General features: G+C 36.3%; 1 protein-coding gene across 6 annotated transcripts in view; it reads right to left on the bottom strand.

Moving 5' to 3' along the window:
* Nucleotides 1-12,808: 12,808 nt before the first annotated feature.
* kiaa0586 (KIAA0586 ortholog) overlaps nt 12,809-18,993 on the bottom strand; it is a 121,238-nt gene continuing 115,053 nt past the window's right edge. For all 6 annotated transcript variants that reach the window (XM_077238964.1, XM_077238963.1, XM_077238962.1 and 3 more), the window contains one exon: nt 12,809-13,182. In XM_077238964.1, coding sequence (XP_077095079.1) covers nt 13,034-13,182 — 149 coding nt within the window. In that variant the 3' untranslated portion in view covers nt 12,809-13,033. The remainder of the gene's footprint in view (nt 13,183-18,993) is intronic.

Consider the following 18,993-nt stretch of genomic DNA (forward strand, 5'->3'; position numbering starts at 1 on the left):
AATTAAATTAAGGCAACGAGTTACCTTAGTTTGTTTAAGTAGATTCTACTTATCCGGGTTTACAGTGTACATTATTTACAAATTGTAGTCTGTTACTGATTCCAAATTACGTGACAAAATAATCCATTAGATTACACTTTACACTTATGGTAATGTACTTTTAGAACACTTTTGACCTAATTTATCACATTGAGTTCAATAGGATAATCTTGTACCATATGGATATAAAAGTACAAAGAGAAAGAAAATAGATTTCATTCTTTGTTATCAATAACATGAAATGCATTAAATATTATATTTGGTCAGGGGTTTCCAGACTGGGGTTCATGATAGAACTGCATGGGTTCATGAGTTTAATGAAAAGCTATTAATTAAATCTTTTTTTTTTAAATGAAAATACATACATTTAAAATAAAAACAAGAAAAATGAAACACTTCATATTTTACAAAAAATATTTTAAAATTATAAATATTTGTTTAACCTCATGTGACCATTAAACGACATCAGAGAACTTAATTTGTATTATTATTGACTTAATTTTATTACTGACCTACATTAAGTTATTGACATGTTCAGTTAAGATTTTCAGCTGACAGCAAAGTTGGGGAATCTCTGCTTTGTATGTAAATATGAAATGACGTGAATCTGTACATTTTAATGTGTTTGAAAGACAAAAGCCTTCCAAATATAGTAATACATGGTTAAATGACTCACTAAGCGATAATTCAAATAATAATTCACGTGTTCGTCCGGAGCTGATTAGATATGCACTATTGGAATGTTGAGAAAACATTTAAAAGTTAAAAGTGAATTGATTTGTGTTAATCTAGAGATCAAATGTGGTGGGTGTCATGTTCAGTGATATACTCATGACTAGTGACTGGTCTGTGTGTGCGATTCCACAAACCTGCAAGACCATCTGAACACATAATAGCAGTAAAAAATTTTTTTTTTTTTAAAAAGGAACATTTAAAAGATGAAAAAGAAGTAGCAGGGAGAATAAATGAATTATGAATAATTTACTTAATTTACTTAAAATGAATAATTCATTTAATTGTGAGAATAACAAAACATAACATAACATAAAAATCAGTTAGTTTGGGGAAAGCTACTTTTAAAAGTAACTAAAATTAAAAAGTAACTAATTGTATTACTTACTTTTTATGGAAAGCAATCCATTACATTACTTTTGTGCTGCTGTTTTTTCATCTGGACTAGGCTTGCTTGTGTGTTTTATAACTACAACAACAACAATAAAGTTATATTTATGGCAAATGTAAAGGCCCTTTCATACCAAAAGTGAAATGAATAAGCCTCAGGCTGAAGGAAATGCAAATTCACACCTGTACAGTAGAGGGCGCTGCTCAAACAAACCGCTGCCATTCTGGATTACAGAAGAATAGGACGCAGGAGAAGAAATTCGGATTTTCATCTAAAGCCATTTTTGCTTATTCATTTGGTCGAGGTGGATCATCGAAGGTCAGCAGCAAAGACATTGGTTAATAAAGTGAGATTAAATACATAAAGTATAACTGTATTATTTAACATTTAATTGTTGCAGGGTTGTGTAATATTCTGAGTTTGCATTTCACTGTTTTTATTCATTTTGAGAAACAATGTATTTGTTTTTGAGCAGGTGAGATGAGTAAATTCATGCTCACATTTATTCTAGAACTACAATAGCATTCATGTTTCCTTAGCGCACAACACCTCTGGAGTTACTCACGATTTCTCTTTACATGGAGACAGGAGAGCTGTCAGTCAATGCATGGGTAAACAAAGTAACTTGCGCTACTCATTTGAAAAAGTAACTCCGATATTTTGTTGTATATTTAAAAGTAACAAGTTACCTTACTAGTTACTTGAAAAAAGTAACCTGATTACATTATTTGCTTTACTTGTGATGTGTTACCCCCAACACCGTATGTATATATAATCAAATATCTAAATTATTTTGATGAGTCAAAGTAACGGAAAAGAATACGTGGTATAACTTACAGAATTATATTTATATAGAAATATAAACAGAAAAATCCCCACACAGCTCCTTTTAGTTTTAGCTAAATGGATTTAACACACTTATAGGCTTAAAATTCAGGTTACATGGTGCATTCATTCAAGCTGTCATGGATTTTGTGGATTAATAAATCAACATTGCAGCTGTGGGCTTATCAACATCTCACATACTAATAACTCTGAAATATCATTCATATCACATGGCAGTTTTCCACCACAGGATAATCAGGATTAATACATTCATAGTTCGATTTAATTACTTTCTCCTGATTGATCAAAGTGTCCATCACAAACTGGGCACAGAGGCATTGTACCACAAAATAAATATACCCATTTTTTCCATGTATAAATCAAATAATACAAAGAGCTGATTAAATCAAGCACATGGGAGTTGACTGTATAATTATCCTATGAAAGCATAACCTTCACTATTTTAAGGCTCCTCGCTCTCTCCGTTTCGGTTACTTGAGAATGGCTGCTAATAAACAGAAAGCCGTCCACACTTTCATCACTCTCAATTACCCTGAGATGTGTTTACTCAGGACGACGTTTCTCTCTCACCATCACATCGCTCACACCATCAGAGGCGTAAATCACCCCCATGCACCATTTTCCTCGTCTTTGGCGGTATCCCTTAATCGCCTTAATTAAATGGTGACTGTGGCTCCTAAAATAACTTGGACTTTTCAGCGCTCTAAAGGCCAGATCAAACAAACATCTGCAGCGAGCCCGTGAGGGTCTGCGGTGGCGGTCCTCAGAGACTGAAGCAGGCCTCTCACAAACGTCACCGAATAAAAGATGGACTCCATTAGGGACCTAACGGTTTAAGATCTGCTTCGTGTTAGGAAAACTGTGAGTCTTTTCCTCCCTCCCATGTCCCCACTTCAATACTGACTCTGGGTTTCCCTAAAGCTCCTGGATTAGGATCTGCTTTCCTCCGCACGGTTTGGCCATCTGATGTCTTTCTGCTGTCTATCAGGTGAAAAATATAAACCAGATTAACCCTACTCGCCATTGCCATATGTGAATTATGGATACATACGTACATATTTCAAGTACATGTCAAAAGTCAAACTGGTTTGGTTGTGCTATTAAGAGTATCTGATCCCCCGGTGTCAAATCAACTGTAAAATATACTGCGGGTGCTATCGCAGTAACTTTGGTTGAACTTTTACCTTTTTTTTATATTTATGCATTTGGCTGATGCAAATGCCATTGAATTCAAGGTATACATTTTATCATTTGCCTTGCCTGGGTATTGAGTAACCATCTATTTCATGCATTCCCTGGGAATCGGACCCATGACCTTGATGTTGTTAGAATCAAAACTCCACTTTGATTAACAGGAATGCTTTACATTAGCCGGCACTAAATTACTGCATTAACTACAGGCAAAACGGTGCATTAATTAAGCTTTCACAATTTCAAAAAAGGTATCACCTACAGAAATTAATAATAATAATAATAATTTCCAAATAAATAAATAAAAGATTTTAAATTTCTGTACAAGGAGGGACCTGACCTAAATATTGATGATTTTCGCCATATATTTAATGCATTTCCTGGGAATCAAACCCATGATTTTAATGTTAATAGAGTCTTGCAATGCTGTTTGATTTACAGGAATGTAAATGTAGAATCTCGCAATTCTGACTTTATAACTCGCAATTGCGATTATCACCCTGTGGTGAAAATCAAGTTTTTAATGTTGTTTATGTCTATGTGGTGTTTTTAATATGCTTTAAGATGTGCAAATTCATAAGTCAGTACCATTGCTGAGTTTTTTCTCTTTAAAACCGCAGTGAACCAAAGACGATCTCAAAAACACGGTTTGTAATCGCTGGTGTTTCTGACATCACAAACTACCTTGTAACCAATCACGTCAACGTGTGATCATCAACGAGTGGTTCTCTGAGCTGTGTGAGTGAGTGGAGGCGGGGCTAATTAGCATATTCATAGAACAACATATACTAAATTAGGCAAGAGTGTAGAGTTACATTCCAGCTATTTTAAGGCATGAAGAATTATTTTTTAAAAATGTTAAAAACATTTAAATATGCAATTTTGGTGATCAAAGATTAGTTTCAAGGGATACAATTATTGACTACAGGGGGACTTTAAAATATTTTATTCTGTGGTAGAAACAAGCTTCCATACATTTTCTAGTTTATAATACTTTGCTCATGACATTAGCTATAGCCATTTCACCAGTAGAAACATTACTGGGAAAGTCTGGAGCCCAATGAGAAACAGAAATACCACCAAGGCCACTCTATTAGCGCCAAATGATTTCAGATTTCATTTTACAGAAATCACTTCAACAAGGGCCGCATATTTTTTATGCTGTAAATATTTTACAGCGTTCTGGGGTAGGATGCCGCAAACTTCAAAACCCAGCTGTCCAAATCTCAAGATCTACATCAAAATCTGTGGTGTGGGTTTCCATTGTTTAGAGAGCTTTCAATAATCAACCCGTATTCCATGAAAGTTTTAAGACTCTCCCTTACAGTCCTGCGTTTTAAAACATTAATCAAAGCACTGAAAATAGCGCATGGAGAGCGTATTGTTCTCCGAGTGAGTCAGGAAGGGAGAGAGAGGTGGAAAATGAGAGAGAAATATTTCAAGTCTATCTAGAGACCAACAAGCATTCGACATTAATTCTATTTTGGACACTCAGCCTAAGGACGCTGGAAAGGAAAAGGGAACAGAGCAGTTTCTGTGACTAAAGTCAGTCTTTACAGTACCTCTATATCCAGGACAAATCCTCCTCTGGGATACTTTTCATGGTGAGCATCTTTCTTTCTGAACACACATATAATCAATATCCATCTCCAGTCTCTTTCCATCACAGTCTCCGTCTTATTTTGCCTGACGCATTTCAGAAAGGTCACCTGGAACTAATACACCTTAAATCTGTGGAACCAAATCACAAATTACAAACAGGTTCCTGAGGATATGGCATTCAGAAGCGGAAAATAACTGTAAGATTGGACATAGATCTGTTTATAGCAGTGACAAACAATAATTGTGTTTCTTGGAAACACATTCTAGTCCCCTAAAACAACAGACAAATAAAACAAGCAAAAAAGTGAACAATTGAGAAACCACTACATTTGCATTCATAGGCTGGTGAATGCAAAATAATCCCAATTCACGATAATTAGCAACCAGTTTGGACCCAGTGAGCGCATCTTCAGGGGATTTATTCTGTCTAGTTTTGGCATACTGCCCGAGGCGCAGCTCAAACACACGGCTAAGCAACTGTAAGAAAACAGCAGGTATTGTGGGAAGGTATTAGAAACCCTACTTTTGTTTTTCTGGCTCCACCTGTAAGAATCCTAAGCTGTCAGCAGTGCTGAATAATTCATGCTCTCTCAGGCATATACACACTCTTGCACCAGCACCAATCTAACAGTCTTAGACATCGAAGAGTCGTCCACAATGGCTCTGATCTTCATGCAAGTGACTCATCTGCTTTTCTGTTGAACAAAGACTTTACTGACCGAACACCATGTCAAGACTGTCATACTGAGTTTTAAAACAACACTTAAAAGTGTGTCAGCAAGATATTGACAATAAAGTTGTACAGGAATAAAGATACATTTGATTTAGTTCAAATAAAATAAATAAAATATTTAAACGTGTGTCAGCAACATGTTGACTATCAAAATATGTATGGGAATAAAAATACAATTGATACTATTTAGTGCAGTTAAAACTAGTGCTGTCAAACTGGTTAATCCCGATTAATTGCATCTATGTAATATGTGTGTGTGTGTCTGTACATGCATGTATATATATATATATATATATATGTGTGTGTGTGTGTGTGTGTGTGTGTGTGTGTGTGTGTGTGTGTGTGTGTGTGTGTGTGTATGAATATATATATATACACACACACACACACACACACACACACACACACACACACACACACACACACACACACACACACGTATATATATTAGTATATATATATATTAATCGCAATTAATCAATTTGACAGCACTAGTAAAAATAAAATATGAATCAAAATAAAAACGTGTTCATTTACTTTAGATAAAATACATTGAGTTCAATCAAGTGGTGTTTGCAAATGATACGAACAGACAAATTAAATTGTGAGCTATAAATATTGAAGTAAGGCTTGAACCAGCATAGCAACACACTAAAAACACACTGAGCACCTTAGCAACCACATACTCTATTCTCTAGTCACATTGACAAATACAGAAGTACATTGTAATGGCCACTTCTGTTTCTCTGTACAGCTGCTGAAACGGCTGTCTTTCTTTGGTCTGGCGGTGGAGGATAAAAGCTGTTCTCCTTCCTGTTCTCTCAGCACGCCTGCCATCTCTGGCTCTGAGGGTCAAAGCCCACATCTGGAGACATCTGCTCCCCTCAGCCTTTACCTCATACACAATATAATGGACATTGGTGCCTTTGATTGAACCATTGCATGATGATTTTATGCAATAGTGTACAAATGACAGACATTTCAGCTAAGCGAACAATACATATACGCCTTTGTACATCTTACAAAGAACTTCAGCAGCAATAGAAGGATTAAAAATCAATACTGTTCGCAAATCAGCTGAGACAAACTCCCAGAAGCCATTGGTTTACATGTCCAAACCACTCATGACTGCATAATTGATAATGGAGCATCATCACCGTGAGGTCATAAATGCAAAACAACAGCGTTCTCGCTCCCTTTCTGGTTCTTATTGATGGATGTGGGCTGATACCCCTCTTCCCACAAATCAATGCTTTCTTACTCGCAGATATTCCTATGGCTGGAACAATGCAGCCATCCTAGACTCAATCTGTGCCAAGGAAACTGTATGTCCATCCATCATCTGATCTGGCAGTGTGAACGCAGCCTGATTTCCATAAACACACACAGACAGCTTCCATCTGTATCCCTCCATTGGACGCCAAACCTTACGCTCCATAATTAATCTCAGGCCGAGCAAGGAGCCATTAGCAAACACATTGTAGCTGTATTCTTATTTGTGGTGTGAGAGCAACAACAAACGAGGATGGATGTCTTAGAGAGGTTTTTTTTTTTAGCATCTTCACATGGAGCCTGACGGAGAATCCCTTGGCCAGTGTCCAGCACCCATCCTCCGTTGCGGTTCTCTTATCCATTGAGGCTCCATTAAAACCCCAGAGCGAGATAATCAAACCCCTCCCAAACACCAATTAACAAGCATTCAGCCCAGTGGCGCAACACTCCAGCACGGGCCAAGAAATCTGCAGTGTCTCCAAACAAACTCTCATATTTGACTACGAGAAGTTAATAGTCTCATTAAATAAGCTCAACTCCCCATCGTTGCTGAGACACTTCAGCTATATAGGATAATCCAAAAACGTTATTAAAATAATGCAACTATAAACTAGTATAAATTAACAATAGTATCATGAACAAACATGAGTTAACAAAGGAAAACAGCACATTTGTCATGTATATATGCATGTATGTATATATATATATATATATACAGTATATATATATATATATATATATATATATATATATATATACATATATACACAGTATATAAATACATGGGATGCACCGATATGAAAATTATACCCGATACTGATAATTTTTTATATTTGAAGGCCGATAACCGATATATTGGCCGATAAATCTAAATCCAAATCTAAATAATTATATAATTTTTGATAGCATGATTACAAAAACAAAAGTCTCACCATTAAAATACATATCCCAAGCACACAATTCTAATGTTCTCATTTTAATGTTATGTAGCCTATATGACAGACTTGCTGTGTATGTTGCACTTAACTGTTTATGTTGTTTTTTCCTTTTTTGAAGTGATTCCAATCAATTTCAAGCAATTCAAAACCATCATGGCGAACAGAGGGCATCAAGGGCATCATATATATATATATATATACACACATACACAAACTCAAACATTTGGGATTGTTTTTTATTTTTTTTAAAGAAAGTCACCAAGTCTGCATTTATTTGATCCAAAATACAGTAAAAACAGTAATATTGTGAAACATTATTACAATTTAAAATAACTGTTATCTATTTCAATATATTTTTATATGTAATCTATTCCTGTGATCAAATCTGAATTTCCAGCATCATTCCTCCAGTCTTCAGTGTCACATGATCCTTCATCATTCTAATATGCTGATTTGCTGCTCAAGAAATATATATCAACATTCAATCAAACCAACCAAAATAAACCAAACTCGGCTGTCAAACCAGACTAAAAGCTCTAGTGTGATAGTGATTTACAACTTAAAGAATAGAAGTCCAGTAGACATACTGTATATAGGTGGACATGAGGCTGGTGAGTGTCTCAGCAGGTGGAGGCTTCAAGGTCTGACATGAGGGAGTGATCTGTTTGGCAGGTGTTCAGGACTGAGGGTCACTCGGGTACAAGCCCCACCATCCTGAAGCTTAACTGCAGTCATTCATCCCCGGAGGGACAACAACAAAGCGATGGCACACTAAACTGGCCTAAATCTTCCAAGAAAAGTAATTGATCTTTTAAAACTCTCTGGTCTGAGAGGGTAAGGAAGTTCTTTGTGCTTCTTATCATGACCCCGAACATCATTACTCAATGTCACCTTGCTCTTGTTGTGGAATAAAGCAAGAAATGTTAACCAAAGCTGGTCAATGTTACCGAGTCAGATAGTCTGTGAATGTCCTACTTCCATCCAATTATTTGGTGTAACACTCTTCCTCTAACAACTTTGAAGAATGTGCTAATGTAACACTTAAATGCCCTGTGCAATTTTGTGGCCTTCAGTACTTCTTTGAGGGAATATGCTAATGTATTGTGAAATAGCAGATGAACAGATGAAATATTATACGGTATATATAGGTACAGTGTATATACAGCTTTTATGCTATAGCAGCCATTTTGAGTCACCAATGTGTGTGTTTTATGAGTGGGGGAGATGAACAGCTAATTGATTCTTCTGAAATACTACTTAGACATGCATATTTATGAAGCCATCCTTTTGATTTCATGGCTTTATTATATAATATGTGCTATACTATATATATACATATACAATATATACATATTTAATAGCTTTATTACATATATATATATATACATACATATATACATATTTAATAGCTTTATTATATATATATATATATATATATATATATATAATATGTAATAAAGCTATTAAATATGTCCAATCACTAAATCCTGTTTGTTAGGGTTACACCAACAAGGGAAAGTACGGAGTCCCAGTCTTTAAGTCATGAAATCACAAAGCTGGCTTCATAAATATGCATGTCTAAGTAGTATTTCAAAAGAATCAATTAGCTGTTCATCTCCCCCACTCATAAAACACACACATTGGTGGCTCAAAATGGCTGCTAGCATAAAAGAGCCTTGATATATGTGCATATATTTAATCTATTTTATTACCCTACCCTCAATTTCCCAATAAATGCTTTGCGGAACGACACTGGAGCTCTGGATCCTTAATGCACACAATAAAATGCTCTCTAAAGGGCTGATTAAATTCAAAACTGTATCAGGAGGCGGATCACATGAGCTTCAGTCTGCACTTCTACTGGAAATCATCAAATCCAAATACTCTCCATTAGCATAAAGTTAACCTGTCGCTCTTTTGTTGTGTCAAATCCTAACCTCATTGGTCGCTTTGTAGATGCAAATCACTGTCAGTATTAACACCCCTCCAATAGTTCTGCCTGTACTCCTCAAGAAATCCTTTCCTACCAGACGGAATAGTTTGGAAAAATGCAAAAAAATCCAAGACTTTTCCCAAAAGCATAATCCATCTAAAGTCACAATGATTAAATGCACAAAGTGTCACCTTTATCCTCTGGAGCGGTTTCATCCAATCACAACTCACGCTAGAATTCTACCAACTATTGACATTCCAAACAAAACAGACACTCCGACGTGTGCCAATTCCCTCAAGGTTTAAGCACCAGTCTCTGATGGAAGCAGTCGCCTGATAGATGAAGAGGTGGGGGAAGATTTTACGTGTTTTCTCTGTTCCGCAGGACATTTCAAAAGAAGAGTGGACAATGTCATGGTTAATTTCCTGCGGGTTCTTGCCTCGCACATCTGGCTTTGATAAACAGCTGGCTAACGGGGGCTTTAAGAGGTTTTTTTTTTTCTTTAGGGTGGGAGACTGATATGAGCTGACTGCAAAGCTTGGCCCGCAAACCTAATCTTTAGAAAGCACTTTAAGACAGTTTGAGTGATTTCAGGCCAGTTTGTTTTTTGATGCCTTCTCTTTTCTCTGCAATTGAGTCCAGCTCTCCTTGCGGTTCTCCTGCATATTCATTATAATCCAATCAAACTGAGCTCTCAAATGCAATATGATGAGGTTGATCACTTAGTGCTTGGACACACACATCTGCTTATATAGTTAGCAGTCTACAGAAGCTACATATCATGAACCCAACGAAAAGGAGAGCAGGATTAAATCACATCAAGAGCAATAACACAAAGTTGGCAAAATGTTGATTACCACAGGCATTTAATTCAACTCGTCTCAGCGCACTGCAAAGAAAAGTTTAATATTTTCACTACCACAAAATATAACCACAGTACTTGACCATCGCTTATGTTAGCACAAAATATATAAGATAACATTGCACTGTTAAAAATTGCTGTAAAAATACAGCCAATTTCCAACAGTAAAATACTGTTATTTCAATAAACAGTTTAATCCTGTAAATTTACAGTCTATGTTCCATAAATTAATTACTTGCGGTGAATTTACAGCATTTACAATATGCCACAAGACATAAATTGCAATGAACCATGACTAACTAAAAAACTAATTTACGTTTCTTCAGAGTAGCTGTGTGTCATTGTGTGTTGGTTGTGTCTCTGGTCAGCATCACATCACACAATTAGCTTCTTCATTTTCAGACCGGCTCTAGCTGCTCTTATCATACACACTTATCGCTCCATTGGCTGCTCTACAGCTGTGAAAGCCTAACATTTTCCCAGGTGAGCACTTTATATATAGATTTCACTCTATTCTTCTTATACCTGCAGAAAAAACAAAGCAAAGTGGATAGGGGGTTATTTGGTGCCTTAGTGCTCTCACACTGAAAACAACAATACTCTGAATTATTATTTTATTCCTGAACACAATCTACTGGGAGTTCCTGCGCCAAGGTCAAGATGGATCTAGATGCTTCCATTAAAGTCACTCACAGACCGCATACTGTAGAAAAAAAATGCAATGGACTTCTAAAAATTGTATGCTCCAATCTGGCTGCTTTTATGCCAATTTCATTGGGAAACAAAAATGCATTTACAAGGTACTAGTAGGCTACTATACTGAACACTACTAAGAAATGAACTATAATTGCTAGTTAGTCACTGTTAATTATCACTGAAACAATCTTGGCAGTTCCCTGCATTAGTAAAAAAAAAAAAAAGAAGAAAAAAAAAGGTTACTTTATTTTATGGTGTCCGTGTTACAGTGTAATTATATATTTATGTACTGAGTAATAATAATTCACTACAAGTACTTACTATAGTGTTAGGGTAAGGATTAGGGCTTGGTTAGGCTAAATTGCATGTAATTATGCATAATTTATAGTTACAGTAACTACATGTAACATTTAACAAGGACACTAAAATAAAGTGTTACCCCCCCCCAAAATACACATTAATATAGCCAGAAAACATCAACATTATGGCCCGATTTCACAAACAAGGCTTAGATTAAACCAGGATTAGGTCTAAGTTCAATTAGGGCATTTAAGTAGCTTTTTAAAAAAGTGCCTTAGAAAAAACATTACTGATGTGCATCTTGAGACAAAACAATGGCACTGACATATTTTAAGTTATGTCAGTGCAAGTTTCTTTCAGTTCAGACAGCTCAAACATGCATTTTCGCTTGGGACTAGCTTAAGCCTGGTTTGTGAAACTGGCCAAATAAGTGTAAATATGAGATTAGTGTGATAAAATAGCTATTGACATTGTCTGTGCAAAGTTATATCCAGTTTTCCCAAGTCAGGATCAAATAAAAGCCTGTAAACCTGCAACTTTCAGACAATGCACGAATAAACCAGAAAGTCGCGGTTTACATGGAGCAAAGTCCACCATAACATTTTATTTTTTATCTGCGTTGAAATATAGTCCCACCAATGAAAGTATGATTAAATAATTAACTTTACCGCTCAAATAGCACATAGTTTTGTATTAAAAGAAGCTTTAGTGCTTTAACTAAAATATAAGCATTTCTGATTTGTTTTCAGAGTAATGGCCATGAAATAACTGTACTTATTACTTTTGGAAGGACAGAAACTTGGATTACAGTCTATACATTTTTCAATAATTTCTCTTAGAATGAACTACCACTTTTAGTGAATATTGGTCAATTATTAGCCAAAATTGTGGTTGATTCTAGGCCAGAAGAGCAGTAAAATGGACCAGACTTTATGGCGATAGTCAGAAGTCTGGTTCTACGAGACTGCTTCCACTCATTCTCCCAGACTTTATCATGTCTTAAGTGCTGAAAAGGAAACAGGATGCTTATTAGACATGCATCATCAGTGCAGGATAGCACCATCTGATAGCGGCTATCTCTCTCTATCTCCCCCTGTAATGGGAGAAACAGCAGTCGGAGACTAATGATGTGAAAACCCTCTCTCATGAAGTAATGCACTGCGCTGCTATTACCATGACAGAGAACAGCCGTTCAGACAGAATCAACCCGACAGCCGACGTCAACCTGGGGAGAAATCCGTTAAAACTGTATAAAAAAAGTTCAATCAAAAGGTTTTGCAGGATTTGTTTAAAATTTATTTGCATAAAAAGTGTACAATTACAATACATAGGGTTTTATTTAACAGTGATGCTAAGAGACAAGAAAACAATTCATTATGTCTCTTGTCATCCAACTACGAGCGTCTGTAATGTTAATCATTTAGAACACCAAGAACATCTCATTCCTTTCAGGCACTTCACAGTTTCCTGTCAGAGAGGTTTCATAGGGTCTTTGCTGTTAAAACACATCATTAGCAGAAGAGTCTGTATGTCCTTCAACAGAGCTGAGGCTGACAGACTCTAGATCCTGTTTGGCAGAGGGCAGCCTCACTGACATCACTCTGACATCACTTCCTCCTCCGTCTGTGTGCAGAAACATGTCTTCACCTGTGGGGATGGAAACAACATTTGAGCTTATAACAATGCAAAAGCATTACATAAACAAGATTTCAATGGTAGAAATTATTTGTGATCACTAACATTTTTTTTTTTTCAACGAAATACTTTCATTTCACAAGGATGCATTAAATTGATCACAAGTGACAGGAAAGATATTTATAATGTTACAAAAAAAAAAATAATGCTGCTTTTGAACTTTTTAATTCATCAAAGAATCCTAAAAAATGCATCAGTTTCTACCAAAATATGACACAGCACAACTGTTATCAGCATTGATAATAATAAATGTTTCATAAGTAGGAAATCAGCATATTAGAATGATTTCTGAAGGATCATGTGACACTGAAGACTGGAGGAATGATGCTGAAAATTCAGCTTTGCCATTACAGGAATAAATTACATTTTAATATATTAAAGTAGAAAACAGATATTTTAAAATAAGATTACTTTAGAGTAATAATATTTCAGAATTACTCTTTTTTATTGTATTCTGCATCAAATAAATGCAAATATAACATAAAAGCTATATATGCTATATTAAAGCTAATAATTTCAGCCTTTATGAACACAATCCAAGAGCACCATTTGCTAAAATTCAGACATTTCAATGCAATTAAGTCATTAAGGCAAAACAATGAAGGCTTTCCAGTTAATGACACACAGAATAGGACTGTGAACTCATCATCGAACACACTGACATCAGCTGCTTATTAGGACATCTTTTATAACCGTCACACCGGCCTGGCGGTAAAACACACTTGCACACACAAGCAAACACTCATCAGTCATTTCCTCTGTATTTTGGGGGGCAGGAGGCAGAGGCTGGGCGGGCATTTACCCAGACCAATGGGGCGTGCAGGAGAGGAAGTGTGAGTGAACAGAGCCTCACGGGACCGCCGGGCACACACTGATGGAGATCAGCAGGGAGCTCAGACTCACACACACACACACAACAGAGGAAGATGCTCTTTCCTGTGTGTTTTCTCAAGTTGTTAAGGAATTGTCACTAGTGAGGGAAATGAAGCTGTATCGCATAAAGGGAATAGGCCTGTATTCTACACAAGTTGTATTTTTCTCCTTATACTATTAGTCAAGTTTTCTCGCACTATTTAATGCATTAGTAAATAAAACATATTGATATATTCACAATGATTTAAATTTATTACATGTCCATATGTGACTACTTTCACAATTCTCCTTTGTCTTTCAAGAATGAGAATGTTTAAACTTTAGAATATATATATATATATATATATGTGTGTGTGTGTGTGTGTGTGTGTGTGTGTGTGTGTGTGTTAGTAAGTATAAAACATATATATGTATTCAATAAAAATGTGTACAGTTTGGAGAGGGAGTATGTTGAAATACACCTATATAGTAAATCAAATTGTTTTATTTCAAAGGAGCAAGGAAAGTAATGTTTTCCATAATTTGTCTCCTTTAAAAATATCTTCTAGTATGCTTTGATCTACAAAACATAATTTAAAAGGCAAAACATTTGCTAGGAAACCTAAAGAGAATTTTTTCTTTTTTTTTTTTTTTACAATGAGCCTCTCCCATAATTTCCCTACCACAAATATTGAGCTTCATTGCCTTGGAAAGACTGAACAGCCAGCACATGGTTTTACTGGAGTGTGTTCAAAGCAAACTGACACAATCAGATTCGTTCAATAGATGATTAATACAAGCCTCTTCACACCCCACGCTTGAATCATAACCTGGATATAATAACAAGAAAAACACCCACAGATCTAAACATCTGATATGGATTGACTATTATAACAAAATCATGAGGTGATGCACTTCCACGTGGAAAATATGGACTTGTCATAATTTGGACTGTGATTTGTCTTTTGTCTGTTGCCAGCACTGGCAAAATAACCTGAACAAGACACAAATGAAAAACCAATCAGCACAAGCACAGTCAGAAATGTGGCAACATGCTTATTAAAGGGTCTGTTCACCCACAAATTAATATTCTGTCTTCATATACTTATACTTTCTTTCCAAAAACTGTGTGACTTTCTTTTTCCAGGATGTGACTGTGAAGCTTTATTTCAATGGTTTATACACTTTCTTATTCTTTCAACACTTTATTTTGATAGTCCAATTTAGATATTCTACTAATTATAAGTAACTTTGCAACTACATGTCAACTAACTCTCATTAGAGTTTTAGTTGACTTCAGTAGACTGTTAGGTAAGTCGACGTACTTGCTAAGTTACTTATCATCAGTAGAACGTCAAATCAAAATGAAGTGTTAGCAGATATTAAGCAGACAGTCTAATACTCTAATGACTGCTAGTTTATATATTTTTTGATTTTAGCAAAAGGTAGCCTGAACATTGTACTATAAAAAAAAAATCATCTTTTGTGTTATAAGAAAAAAAAGAAAGTCATACAAGTTAAGAAAAACATGAGTAAATGAGAGTGTTCACTTTTGGGTGAACTGTCCCTTTAAGACATTGTGAAGAGCCTGAAACTCGTTCACAATGGAAGTGATGACCTTCATCTTGTACTGTAAACTACTGAAAAAAGAGAGGACTGAATAAGTAATGTTATTTCACACATTATTCAAAGGTAAAAGACTCTCGGCATGTTTGTTTGCTGTAGTGTGTCTTTATGGCCGACTGCAGTGAACACGGCCTCTGTGGAACAGATGGGCCAGGTTTGGCACAGATCCTTGTTGAGAAACCCTGTGGCCTACAAACACTACAGACTGACTACAACACCCCAGGGTGGAAGGGAGAGAGCAAATGAAGGCAGTGAAAGGAAAAGAATAAAAAAAGAAATAAATATACAGATGAAGAGAGAGTGGGAGTTTGTCCACCAACAGAAATAAAAACTTCTTTTAAGTTACATGTTCATGTAAGCCGCCCTGAGCTATTCATACCCAAGTAAGCATGATAGTGGGAGTCATGAATCAGTAAACAGCATTCAATGAACAATAAAAAATAAAAATAAGCCCTCAAAGAAAGTCTAGACTTTGTGTTAAAAATGAGAGTAGCAGATGAAAATGAGAAACTGCCCAAAAAAAAAGGGTAACACTTTATTTTAGGGTTCAATTCTCGCTATTAACTAGTTGCATATTGGCTGTGTATTAGTACTTATGAAGCACATATCAATGCCTTATTCTGCATGGCCATATTCTACATCCCTTAATTCTACCCAATATAACCTAAACGCTACAAAAACTTCCTTACTAACCATAAATAAGCAGTAAATTAGTTTATTGAGGCAAAGGTCATAGTTACTAGTGAAAATGTATTCCCCATACTAAAGTGTTACCAAAAAAAGAATGCCAGTATTTTCTAGAATCATTGCCTAAAAGCAGCAGTGTGCAATTTCAGAGACACTAGTGGCACTAAACAACACCGCAAACAAACAAACAATAAATAAATAAGACAAACAGGCTATCAAACAGGTCCATTCCAACCAAATAAAGACATGGAACAACATGAGGATGAGTAGATGATGACAGAATTTTCCTTTTTCGGGGAACTTTTCCTTTTTCAGGGCTATGATTTAATTTTCTATGTGGGCATTAACACTCATTCACCTCTCTGTGAAAAGACCAAAACTACACAGCCAAGAACATCACACTTGAGTCAAGAGGCAGACCTGGCTGAAGACTACAGGGACATCAGTGTGTTGGGACATTCTCAGATTGTTGGGATTGGAGTATTTAATAAGAGGCTTTGAAAACATATCAGTACAAATCTCCACAAATAATAATTTTCTTTAAACATACAATCTCAGGACGATGGCTTCTAACGTAAAATGGAAGACATTTACATAATTGTACTCTGCGGTTGGGGGTTTAAAATGGATTGAAACCAAGCAAAACATAAAAATGCAATTGCCTAAAATTTCTTCATATCCTTGGAGAATTTAGGTTTGGAACAAAAATCAAACCATTGCAACAATGGGATAATTGTCTTACTTTGACTCCGACATTCTGAACAGTGCTGTTGGTCACTCGGATGACTTTTTTGAAATATTCCTGAGCGCCAAGGGTCATATGGGGACATGATAAAAAAAGTGAAAGGAATACACTAAAGATCTATTTATATTTGTAGTTCAGTTCTCTTGGTTCTTTTGGTCTGAACCAAAGAAAGACCTGGTTTGCTCAGCGTTCACACTGGCATTTCTAACACTGAACCTAAAGATACAAGCGTGTACATTTGGTGGTATTTTTACCAGCTGAGAACTCATGAAGAGCTTATAAGATGTGCAAACAAAACAAAACAGCGCGTGAACTTCCTCCGTTGCACACACAAATGAAGATCTGCTGCAAGGAGACAGCAATTCCTGAAAAGGAGGGTTTCAGTCTGCTTGTTTGGTGCGCACCAGGGTTTGAATGGCAGCGTTCACACTTATTCAAATGAACGCACTAACAGAGCAATCGCACCAGAGCTCATTTTAATTGAACATCATACCTTAAAAGTGCATTAAAACATTCAAATGTTTTATGATTGGTCATGTGAACCAATGCGGTTTAGCTTCACTGATCAACCTGATCAAAACCATCAGAGTGAGTAAATTAGAGAATTTTCATTTTTCTGTAAAGTATTCTTATTTTCAAGTTAATTTTCAAGTTCATCTATACACAAAAACGTAAAAGGATTAAACATGCATTACAAAAACCCTTCTAAATACTGCATTAGTACAACTAGATCCACTTTTTGGCTTCTGTAAGACAAATAACCGATACTATAGATCCATTAAGGATAGTACTTTCTTTCAAAAGATAAACACCCTAAAAGCTCCATCACTTATTCATGCTTTTGTAATTTCTATACTTGCATAATACTAATAATCTCAGTATGTCAGCATTGTTTCTAGTCTCTTCTAGGTCTGACTTACTCCTCACGTATTAAAGGGGTGGTTGATTTTTTGATTTCACTTGATTTCTGCAAAGTTGCTGCACTGAAAGTTCAATGTAAGCAGAAATGTCGTCTTTTAAAAATCAGGAAGTTTAATGCCTACAAAAATGACTCGAATGGGACTACAACGAGATACTCCCGGGTTTCATACGTAACTAACCCATAACCAAACCTCCCTCCGGAATATGCAAAAAAGGGGGCATGGCCATATTTCTGCGGCTTTGTGGAAGAGGAAGAGTTATAGTGGAGAGCAGTAGCCATGCCGTCGAAAGTGTGTTATTTTCACCCAGCTGTCAGGTCTTCTGTGTTCGGGCTTCCTACGGACGCTGTAGTCAGGGCTGCCAACTCTCACGCATTGAGCGTGAGACACACGCAATTGACCCAATTCTCACGCTCTCACGCCACACCCCCGATTTCTCACGCTTAAGTGTCAACCCGGTAGGTAAAATGCCTGAAAGATGAGTTTATCTATATATCTACCTGTTGAGCCACTCGCGATCGACTAGTTATACCGCAAATTAGTTAAATATCCCGTAATCTAGAGTAAAGATATTGTGCTCCAAACCGCGCGCACGGCAGAGGTAAGCGAGCGAGAGACCTTGCGTGTGCAGACCAACCCCCCCCCCCCCCCCCCCCCCCGTTGGAGTAGTCTCACGCCAAGCTAAACTCAAAAGCTGTAGTTCGTCAACAATGGCTACAATTTATGTTTGATTATGTTCCTGAAAATTACAATCGTAATTTAGCTCTCTGTGCTGCGCATTTTACGGAAGACAGCTTCCAGAATCTCCACGAATTCAATGCCGGATTCAACAACAAACTGTTACTAAAACATGAAGCAGTTCCAACTTTAAAATCTGAGGCAGATGTTGGTGGGCCACAACCTGTAAGTAAGACTTAATCATTTTAAATGTAT

The sequence above is a fragment of the Siphateles boraxobius genome, unplaced genomic scaffold (assembly GCF_051911475.1).
Source record: "Siphateles boraxobius isolate OS27281-9 unplaced genomic scaffold, OSU_SipBor_1 22, whole genome shotgun sequence".
NCBI lineage: Eukaryota > Metazoa > Chordata > Actinopteri > Cypriniformes > Leuciscidae > Siphateles > Siphateles boraxobius.